Raw genomic sequence first — 12026 nt, forward strand, 5'->3', positions numbered from 1 at the left:
TAACCAGCACATACTGTACGTACCTGCTTTTTTATTTATTTGTTAATAATTGTGTTCATCAGCTCTTGGTAAATGTCATCTCCATTGCTCACAGCTGTTGTTCACAGATGTCATTTCACGTCTCCTGGTGCATACCACAGCGACTTGTCAAGGATAAGTAGAAGGTGTTCGATTCTGGAAACCTCCTGTGGCAATCCCCTAGGGCAACACAAAAAGCTCCATGAAAATAAAATTCTGAAAAATATTGCAAAGCGTATTACAGAAGCGTGCCCAGTTCAGTCTGCATCCTAACCCCCTTTCCCTGGCAGGAGGAGTCGCAGGTGGATCTCCAGAAGTATCCCTCGACCAGCCTGCCTGATTTAGTGAGTACCTGCTCGTCCCAGGGCAACTCCCCATCCCCCACGGAGAATAAAGAGAATGTGAAGCCGGATGTGGAGGATGTGACAGCCAGCTGCCTCTCTCTGCCCACTCAGGATTCGGTATGTTGGACTATAAGAAGGTTTTTGTGGTTTGTATGTGGCAGTCTGCCTCTGTGTCCATGTACTGTATTTTGGGTCAGCTTTAGCAAGCTTCTCTGCAGTGTTGCAAACCTACAAACAGACGTCTCAGACTGGGGATTGACAGGCCCTGACTCACGCCTAGGGTGATTCTTACCAGTTTTGTTTTACTGGAGACTGCAGCCAGTGTGCAGTAAATCTAGCCCTTTTGTGTATCCTTGTACTGTAGTAATGTAGATATAAACCTCCTAAATCAACCTTCACTGCGTTACACAACACAAACAGAAGTACTTGCAGGGAGCAAAGTCACAAATCCTTTACTTTGAAATGTGGAAGTTACAGTGTTGCTGCTTTATCATTTTTTGCCGGCGTCACAAAAAAAAAAAGCAGAGGTTTTTGCAAGAGGCTGGATATATCTGGCTTGAGATCCACAAGCATGAAGTCAACCCCATTGTCTTATTTCACCTGCCGGAGTCTGCATTTCAATGTTAAAGAATCATATACCACTTGCTATTTCAATTACATGGTTTGTTTGTTTGTTGGTTTCTTGAGTTGGCATACTGTATGTAATTTTTGCAATGCTTTCAGAGCCTGGCAAAGCACATATCACCAGGGAATGACGTAAGTCCATAATTAAACAGGGGAAGAAATAATACCAATGCCTCTTCAAACTGGGTCAGGGTCCCCACAGTGTTACGTATGGTGTGCGGTGCTTCTCAGTGTTAGTGGCCATGGGTTGAAATTAACCAGTGCTCCCATCTGTGACACAATTAGCTGATCAATCTGTTGGGCCTGCTGATGAAACATACAGATCATTACAATTAAAAATAACTCAAGGCTTTCTTTAGATGACAAATGTATACCAGCTGCTTGGGGTGTTTGATATATTGTCTGTAGCAATTTCCGCCTCTGGAAGGGACTGTAATTTTCTTTTCTTTTTTTTTCTTGCAAGGAGAGTGATGAGTGTGACAATTAAACAGACAGGAAATCCAGATTAAAGGCAGTGGTACTGTACATAGGTGGGAGGATAGCAAACACACAAAAGAAACTATTTGGCGTTCCAGTGTGCCACCTATCCACTCTATGAATCACTGGATGCTGCAGAGGTTGGTGTTGAGCTCAGGATCCAGGGCTGCTCCCGTTGTCTGTCCTCTAGCATGATTTCTGGAGTTTCATAATGTTGGCCTTTACACCGCATATTATCTAACAACACTACTGTCCATCTGTCTTGCAGTTTTGCAGAAGTGTTTCACAGCTCATGAAGCTGGTTCTCTGCATCACAGCCCCTTGTACATTGAGATACTAAGAGTAATGAGAAGGACCTGTTAGAGTGATGTACAGGGAAGTGATTCACTTGAGGGCTTTTTGCTGCTACCAACAAACCGTGATTCAGTGAACTGAAGTGGTTTATAGAGTATGTGTGAGAGAAACACAGGGAGTAAATTACTTATTTTTCTCTCTGTTGGGTACGTATTGTTTTCTTTATATCAGCGTTATGTTGCTGTGCTTATGGTAGTGGATGCACTTCCCATGTTTAACTTTTAAAACCTACAGAGGAAATTGTCAGTCATCTTCATCATTATCTTAGAACTGTTCTGTATTCAGTTTCAGGTTCCGTGTTTGCATCGTGGCTAATCCTCTGCAGATCTCAAGTAAATATTTTACTCAAAAAGAAAACAGAATGCAAGCATTTAGAAACTAAGCAGTTGTAGCTTTGCATGGTTTTTACTACCTAACAGAGTCTGTCTGATTTTAGTATCAGTACAGCCCTACTGTCTGCAGGTGTGATTGTGGGCAGGGGAAGGCAGCAGTGGAGTGAGAATGCTGGTGAAGGACATTTCAGATGCTTCGAAATGGATTCAGTGAGTTATACAGACTGTGAACGTGGTATCAGTTTAATGGCAGATCTCAGGACCGTGCTGATAACACACACACAGCTGTGTCTGTCAGGCTGCATCCCCAGTGCTGTGTAGGTGTTTGGTTTTCAAAGCTATCTGGCTGCCTGGAGAATCAGCTCTTCTATCGTAGCCATTCAGGCAGATTAAACAAAGGCTTTTGACAACGATAACCCCCAGATCAGTGTCTCATCAAATTAGTTCTCCTTCTGTCTTTTTCAAATTGAAGATCAAGTGCACATATTATGGTTATAAAAAACAGATTCATAAATTTATGTACAGTCATAGCTCACATATCCGACCCTATCAAATTTTGACTCAAATATATTGTAACATTGGAGAGAAGGGCTTTGTATCAGAAAACGGGTGATGGAGTCGGAAATCGCGTGCGATGGGTAAGTGCTTTAATTTGTTACATTATATATATAATGTGGATTGATTTTATTCTTAATACAAGGGTGGTAAAACGCAACTGGACATGTATCTGGGTAAGGGATATCCGAGTGCTGACTGTATTACATTATTGTGGACAGACAGAATATTACATCAGTACTTTATGTGATATTAAAAATACCTTGTCTTTGGCTTAAAGTACAAATTAACAAACAAAATATTACACTGAACAATTGGTGTAATAAATGACAGGATATACAAACATTAGTTAAAAATAGTCTTGCATCAATTTTTTAATTTACAAAGCAGTAAATCGGAGATACGAGTAGAGATCCAATGTAATCCCGTCCATCATATTGTATATTCCATTGGGACCACAGAGCTGGGAGACCAGGAGCACCTGCACAGTGTTTGTGGTCTGCACATGTCAGACATGCACACAATACACTGGAACAAGTTTATAATGTTAAAAACTGTACTTCACAGAATCAGTAGAGAGGTTGTATTGTGACACACACTCAGTATTTACTACCGTGTTAGCTTTTGAGTGAATGTATGTGAAGGGTTCTGACCCAGTGCTTTTCAGATACTCGGGCTACTTCCTCTGCACACGAGCCCTGCGCTGCTAATTGCATGTGCCATTATTCCACTTCCAGGGGTCTGTCTGAGCATGATGCAGTAAATCAAAGAAATTATGTGATTCAATGTGCTGTCCAAAATTTAGGTTTTATGCTCCATTTTAATACTCTGTTACATAGATGTCTGTTGCATTGCCTGGGATCACTATTTTAGGTGTATTGGGCTTTTTATGCCAGGGTAATTAACTACAGTCTGTAAAATCGACTGCTATTTACTGGGTGAGAGCTAACACGCAATAGTAAATTATAGGGTCAATATTAACATTGTGTGAAAGATTTGACTTATTCTGAGGTTTGTTTGCCTTTTTGAAACAGACCCAGACACAGGAATGTGAAGTTTTTAAGCACTTTCATGCCTTTTATTATTTTAACAGAAATAAAAGAAAAATCTAAACAAAAACCTAACTCCCCTCACTAACTAAACATTTCTTCACAGTTCTAACTACAATTGGGCAGCTAAGCCGTTTATCGATAAACAAAAACAATTTTTTCAAACACACACAAAAAGGTTTACACACTGCCTTTATGAACCACACAGGTCCCTTCACAATGACAGCCTCTACCTTCACAATGCCAGCCTCTTACCTTCACAATGCCAGCCTCTTACCTTCACAATGCCAGCCTCTTACCTTCACAATGCCAGCCTCTTACCTTCACAATGCCAGCCTCTTACCTTCACAATGCCAGCCTCTTACCTTCACAATGACAGCCTCTTACCTTCACAATGACAGACTCTTACCTTCACAATGACAGCCTCTTACCTTCACAATGACAGCCTCTTACCTTCACAGTGCCAGCCTCTTACCTTCACAATGCCAGCCTCTTACCTTCACAATGCCAGCCTCTTACCTTCACAATGCCAGCCTCTTACCTTCACAATGACAGCCTCTTACCTTCACAATGACAGCCTCTTACCTTCACAATGCCAGCCTCTTACCTTCACAATGCCTGGCTCTACCTTCACAATGCCAGCCTCTTACCTTCACAATGACAGCCTCTTACCTTCACAATGACAGCCTCTTACCTTCACAATGCCAGCCTCTTACCTTCACAATGCCAGCCTCTTACCTTCACAATGCCAGCCTCTTACCTTCACAATGCCAGCCTCTTACCTTCACAATGACAGCCTCTTACCTTCACAATGACAGACTCTTACCTTCACAATGCCAGCCTCTTACCTTCACAATGCCTGGCTCTACCTTCACAATGCCAGCCTCTTACCTTCACAATGACAGCCTCTACCTTCACAATGACAGACTCTTACCTTCACAATGACAGCCTCTTACCTTCACAATGACAGCCTCTACCTTCACAATGACAGCCTCTTACCTTCACAATGACAGCCTCTTACCTTCACAATGCCAGCCTCTTACCTTCACAATGCCAGCCTCTTACCTTCACAATGCCAGCCTCTTACCTTCACAATGCCAGCCTCTTACCTTCACAATGACAGCCTCTTACCTTCACAATGCCAGCCTCTTACCTTCACAATGCCTGGCTCTACCTTCACAATGCCAGCCTCTTACCTTCACAATGACAGCCTCTACCTTCACAATGACAGACTCTTACCTTCACAATGACAGCCTCTTACCTTCACAATGACAGCCTCTACCTTCACAATGACAGCCTCTTACCTTCTCACAGACTGCCCAGAACAAAACTTTTTCCCTGTTTTTATACCTGCCTGCTAACCCGCAGCAGTGTGGAGTAGTGGTTAGGGCTCTGGACTCTTGACCGGAGGGTCGTGGGTTCAATCCCAGGTGGGGGACACTGCTGCTGTAGCCTTGAGCAAGGTACTTTACTTAGATTGCTCCAGTAAAAACCCAACTGTATAAATGGGTAATTGAATGTAAAATTAATGTGATATCTTGTAACAATTGTAAGTCGCCCTTGATAAGGGCGTCTGCTAAGAAATAAATAATAATAATAATTACAGCGAGGTGATATCAATTAAATTAAACACAACAATTAAAAGCAATAATTGCAGACGCCCTGGATAAGGGTGTCTGCTAAGAAATAAATAATAATAATTAATTAAACGTGTGGCTGTGCAAACACACCCACACACACATTTATCTGGCAGGGACAGAAATAAACCCTATCCCTGCCAACCCCCAACACATTTTCCCAGGCAGGAATTTGCCCTGCCACAATTGTTATACATACTGTAATTGAAGTCACTCTCACTGTAGTTAACCAATATGCCATGCCAGTACATCTCATTTTGCCATAAGTTGTAATCGTGTCATGTATGATAGACTAAAACTGACAGACATTCTGAAGACATTGATAACGGCATTAAGTATGTATTGTGTTTTCTCTTAGTTAAAAGATGGTTTTTAATAGGTTAACATGTCCAGTTGATCCTGTCTCTTATGGTATGTCTTCTCATTTTCCATCCAAAGTGCTCACAAGAAGACTATATATAAGAGCAGGGTCTTGGGCGATTCCTGTTTCAAATCAATTCCCAATTGATATGCCAATATCTTCAAAGAAATTGGAATTGATATTTTAGAGACATTAATAATTGTTGGGCTTATTCAGCTGCTTTCTGAAGCCAATTTAATGGACTAACAAACAATGACTTCAGGTTTTTTTTTTATGTTACATACTGTATTTCCATCTACTCAAGCAAGGCATGGTTTTTAAGCTTTTAATCCAGTGCGAACATGTCTCTTTTTAAGAAATAAACAACACAGGAATTCCTGAGATGCCTGCATCCTGTAACTTGTTTCTTACTGGTTATTACGGACATGTTTGTTTCTTTTAGAACTTTGGCGCTGGAGTGAAAAGTTGTCAAAATAAAGCCTGGATTTGGACCCCGAAATGTACGTCTCAAATGGCATGAACTAGATAGATAGCGGATGAAGTGATGTTTGAGGCACTATCCATATGTCACCTGTGTGAGTCTGTTTGGAAGGGTTAATGCAGTATTTCCCATACTGCAGAGCTGCACCTTTGATACAAACAAAGACTGACCTCATGCATGTGTTTTGTATACACAGGTGCTCGTACCTCAAATGTCACTTTGTACAGTAGATTTATAGTTAATGAAGTGGGAATGAATACAGCCCCCTGTTGACAGCTAGCCTACAGTATATCTGCTTTGTGGTTCCATTTCCTATTGAAGAATGCTTGGATTATGTAGAGATTTTAAAAGGCTACTAAACTGTTTTTGCTTCAGTTGTTTATTATTACTGAAATTGGACTAATTGTCTAGACGTAAAGAACCCATTTTAATGAAGTTGTAATAAATGTATATTTAATCACCTCTAATCAAAGGCAGGATCTTTACAGTTTAGTTTTACGTCCCTGTTTTTGAAACTGTGGCCATATGGTGACGCTTAGGAACCTGGGACTGTTGCCCAGGTTTTGTGGGCTTCTATGCTCTCACACAGAACAGGCATAACCTCTGTACAAGTTAAAGCCAGAAAGAAGGGTAAATGATCCTTTCCATGTGGGGCAGTCTCAGTATGAGAAGGCAGTAGGAGCGAGACAGTGATTTTGCAGGATAATCTGTGTTTGGTTTTTGGCACAGCTGACAGCCTTTTATCTACTGTAGAGATGCCTTGCAGGCAGATGTTTGGGGTTGGAATCCTAGCAGAGGCTAACGTTCTGCAAACCCTTCTCTGTATTGCTTCCTTTAATTGAAGTTGTAATCCAGATAGTAAATCATTGCATGAACTGTTACTGTACATCTAAACATAAAATGTGCAACATTGGAGTGCTGTAATTTCAGAATATAATGCGTACCCTTTGTGTGATCTATACAGTGCAATGTAACTGGGTAATAGTATTCTATATAGCACACTACTGTGTTTTTATAGGGTTGTAAAGAAGCGCTTTACTCAAGGAATAAATAAAATGTCACTGCACATGATTTAAAGCAATTCCAGATCCATTAAGTTAGTATTCGTATGAGCTTTGGCAGGTAAAGGTTTTATCAGCCCATGGCTTCTCCAGGCGCTGTTGCTACCAGTGACTTCATTGTCACTTAGCGAAAGGCTTGCCAGTCATCTTCTCCTGTAAGTGGGGTGATTACCAGGCAGCAGTGTGTCACATTCCACACAAGCTGACAGATTCTTGGAGGAACGGGGAAACTAAACCAAGCCAAGCAGTCACCATGGTAACAAAGATCACGGTGCTGGAACCATGCCCTGCCATTGGTGAACACGTTGCCAGACACTTCTTCCATTTCACAATCTTAAAAAGGGTTGAAATGGTAAAAGCTGGCAGCCACCGTTTTATTTGTGTGAGTTTATTTCTCAACCTGATTAATACAGATGGACAGATTGCAGGGGTGTATTTCAGAATTGTATGTGTGTTTTATTATTCTAAAATCATATCATAAATTGGCATTCAACTTTACAGAAAACCTTGGGGTCCTTTCAGAAGTTGCTGTCTGTGTTTTTGTCAGTATTCCACAGCAAATGCAATTTTTTTTTACCTCACAACTCTTACTAGTACAGACATTTCTAAATGTCCCCATTCTCTTTATACAGTACAGTCCCAATTTTATCCTTGCAGTCATTTTTCAAGCAGGTAATAAGACAATGAAAAGTATTTAACTAGAGATTTTCAAAATAATTCATAACATACCAAACTCCATGCATGACTGGAACCTTTTGGCTTCTTCCATATCAAGCTTGTAATCTGTAATAAAGAAAATCATTTCAATAGAAGTTATGGGAATATCTATCATCTAATAGCTGCAGGCTTTTTTTAAATAGTATTAAATAATGGACTGAATCATTCATTTGTGGTCTCTTAAGATATTGTGTTTTATCTATCCCGCTCCTAAACTGGAGAGCGCTATACATATTTCAGTAGGAAGCAGCTATAGTAGTTATGTCCATCGAAAGACTCTTTCTGCAGGCGTGCTTTTACAGAACTACTGCACCTTGCATTCGCTGCAACACCAAGTAAATCATTAGATACAGTGTTATATGTGACATGCTGCATATACCTTTTTCCACTCGACTTAGTTTCTCATAAGGTTTATCTTACATCCTTTCAATGGAGTGTTTTCAAAGTTAAGTGTTGAATACACGTAATCAAGAAGTGAAGTGAGCTACTGTGGAAGTGTGATCTATCTACCAAGAGAACCAAAGCCTGCTATCACATTCTTACTTTTTCAAGGACAGCTTCTTCTATGAATTAGCAGATATACTGCATAGCAATGGCTACAGCAATAGCTGCTTATCTTCGTTGTCTTCTGCTGCAGCTCACAGAAGCTGATAAGCTTGAGGATCGAGGAAGGACAGAGGGACCCAAGGGATGCTGCCGCAGTCCAACGCCCATGAAGTTCAGAAGCAGATCTCAAGGTCAGTATCATAAGGATCCTCCTAATGAACTTCCAGCAGGTCAGCAGTTGCATATGTTGCAGGTGTACAGAGGATTCTTCTTTTTTTAATTCAGAAATGTGTTGGCACTTGGGTGTGTTCCTTATTTCATGAGTGTTACCCATTTGTGCTGTTAACGTTTTCAGTTAGGATGATTTAAAGGTCTGAATTTGGCTCACTCATCGAAGTTTTCAGGATTCGTTTTTTCTTTCTTGGCTTTCTTTGTTTTTGCTGGCGTTCTCTATATTTCACTCATAAAGAAAAGGTCAAGAATAAAGGCTGCTTCATACTTAAGTTTTGTGACTATTGGGAGATTGTCTTGCAACGCAACCAGTTACAGGTAAGAAAAAATACTTGATTGACGTATCACGTGCGTAAAGATGCCCTAATCTAACAATAAAACACATTGCACCTGATTTGTAGATCACCGTTCCTAATAAATAGTATGCATTGCCACAGCTGATACTGACATCTGGTTTTCTACCAAAATGTGGTATTGATATCAACTAGTAAAACAGCCCCATGATGCATCACTATGTAGGAAGCACACAATGTAATAAATAAAACATTTATATTGAGTGCATAATGAATAACACAATTACAATGTTGTGGTGATGAAATATATTGCACAACAGCTGTTATCACCCCCCACTGCCTTGGATATAGTGTATACGAATATATAAAGAACCGCTGATCCAGTATGTAAGACTCCTTGGTGAGGACCTGCTCATTGAAGAGATTGTGGATATCAGAATTGATTGTTATGTAAGGACATGTGCAAGGTGAATGCAGGTGGTGGTTTTCATGATTACTTTTTCTTTATTGCCGTGTTTGTATTTGTTTGGCTTTTAACTTGAATCGTCACGGCTCAGAGACCTCACTGAAAGTTAGACCTTTGCCTCAATGACTAAACAGCCTGGCTCACTTAGGAAAATAAAATAAATGCTCACTAAGCATGACCCTACTATTTAGTGGCTGTTCAACAGGTAACCTGTTGGCACAATATAGCTATCCCCTACAGGCCCTGGGGTCACATTGTGCTGGTCTTTTTCTCTGTGTATATGAGATTGAAGGGCAAATGGTACTCTTAAGAATTTGTTTCAAAAGCAGGTAGATTCTGTTTTGACAGTGTGCTGTTTGCAGCAGCACAGTGTGCACTGCAGGCTCCTCTTGTGTTACTGACTGTGACATCGTTGCACTGGACAGTGTGCAGTTTGCAGCAGCACAGTGTGCACTGCAGGCTCCTCTTGTGTTACTGACTGTGATGTTGTTGCACTGGACAGTGTGCAGTTTGCAGCAGCACAGTGTGCACTGCAGGCTCCTCTTGGGTTAATGACTGTGATGTTGTTGCGCTGGACAGTGTGCAGTTTGCAGCAGCACAGTGTGCACTGCAGGCTCCTTTTGGGTTACTGACTGTGATGTTGTTGCACTGGACAGTGTGCAGTTTGCAGCAGCACAGTGTGCACTGCAGGCTTCTCTTGTGTTACTGACTGTGATGTTGTTGCACTGGATAGTGTGCAGTTTGCAGCAGCACAGTGTGCACTGCAGGCTCCTCTTGTGTTACTGACTGTGATGTTGTTGCACTGGACAGTGTGCAGTTTGCAGCAGCACAGTGTGCACTGCAGGCTCCTCTTATTTTCTGACTGTGATGTTGATGCACTGGACAGTGTGCAGTTTGCAGCAGCACAGTGTGCACTGCAGGCACCTCTTGGTAACTGACTGTGACGTTGTTGTCTCACAGGGGGAGGGAGCCGCTTGGAGTCGGTTGGAGAGGACGACGAGCTCATTGTAGAGAACGAGGAGGCTGGCTGCGACGTGTCAGAGAAACACTCCCGAGGGGGCCGCAAGCACTCCCTGCCACAGCAGCTCGACACAGTGGGCACCCGGCAGGTCAGGGCTCAAACTCTCCTTTAATATACTGTCTTTATTATTACACTGTATTTCACTAAACATGCCACGCTGTACGGAATGCTATTGAGCTACTCTGCTATAGACTGGGCAGGGTTGGAGTCTGGGGTGACGACAGTAGTGTCACATCACCCCCTGCGCCCTATATGTTTTCCTGTCTGTCTGTTGCTTTCAGTGATGTAAGCAGTGCTATGACTGACTAGGTGGGCACATGTGATGAATGCTGGCTCAAGCATGCTTCTGAAATCTCATGAGTCGCACCCATTCAAGAGGTTGAATAGACCTCTCAGATTCCAGCTCTCAGGGTGTATGCAGAAATGCACCCTGGGATCTGTGAAGAGCAGGGGACGTCAACCAAATAGAAATGAGTTTCCAAAGCAATCGTTAAACATCTGTACAACCATGAAACAAGTAAAACGGTGTATGCAGGTGTATCTACAAGTAACAAGGGCACAGATATTAGTATCTAAAACATACGCAGACAGCATCACAATTACAATTTACAAGGCAAGTCTTCAGACAAACGACAGATGCAATATGTTGATAATTTAAATGACTTAATTATACTATATCTTCATATCCAAACAAGCAAACCTCAAAGCTTACTAGATTATGTGAATGCACAGCCTTCATGCTTCATCCATTCAGGCATAAATTCACGGCTCAGTGTAAACAGAACATGCTATACAAATAAAATGAGGTGCTCTAATAAATGTGCTCACTACTGTAACACTTGTACCAGTCATGGAAATGATCAGTCAGTGATTTGCTGATTGACAAACCAGGGGTTGAAATAAACCAGAAATCTTGGCATATTAAAAAATTAACAATCTCCACGTAGTACAAACTAAAAATGAAACTATGAATAACTTTGTTATTCTGTGTCAGCACTGAAAGAAAGAAATTCATAGCTAGGCTGTTAAGTTCTGCAAGTGCTATAAAGAATGATACGCAGCCAGCTAGACTGACAGCATGGATTCGTGTAGATTTCCAGTCTCCTCTTGGAAAATGCTTTTAATTCTTGTCACAGTGCCCTCTGTCTTCTGCTTGGAAACCGACCCCATCATTCAGTAGAGTCTCACAAACATGTTACATTTTACTACTCTAATATACTAGCTGCCTATTTACAACATTCTTCATTAACCCTTTGCGGTCCTATGTCGGACCTGGTCCGACATTGCAATTATTCCTATCCGGTCCAATGTCAGACCCTGTCCGACATCATCAAAAAGACGCAAAAAACAGGTTTCTAGTCGTTTTTTCTCCAGGCATATCTCATGAATAGTCATACTTGCCCCTGGCATCTGATAATGGAGGCCATAAGGAAACAAGCTGGCTGTGACTACATCAGCG

The 12026-nt window shown here is 41.5% G+C and overlaps 1 protein-coding gene across 3 annotated transcripts in view; it reads left to right on the forward strand.

Annotated features, from left to right (window-relative positions):
• The window catches only part of LOC117403718 (PDZ domain-containing protein 2-like), a 113328-nt gene that overhangs the window by 66858 nt on the left and 34444 nt on the right, over positions 1–12026 (forward strand). For all 3 annotated transcript variants that reach the window (XM_058989308.1, XM_058989314.1, XM_058989319.1), the window contains 3 exons: positions 309–479; positions 8648–8747; positions 10507–10655. In XM_058989308.1, coding sequence (XP_058845291.1) covers positions 309–479; positions 8648–8747; positions 10507–10655 — 420 coding nt within the window. The remainder of the gene's footprint in view (positions 1–308; positions 480–8647; positions 8748–10506; positions 10656–12026) is intronic.

This window comes from Acipenser ruthenus, chromosome 2 (assembly GCF_902713425.1).
Source record: "Acipenser ruthenus chromosome 2, fAciRut3.2 maternal haplotype, whole genome shotgun sequence".
Classification (NCBI taxonomy): Eukaryota; Metazoa; Chordata; class Actinopteri; order Acipenseriformes; family Acipenseridae; genus Acipenser; species Acipenser ruthenus.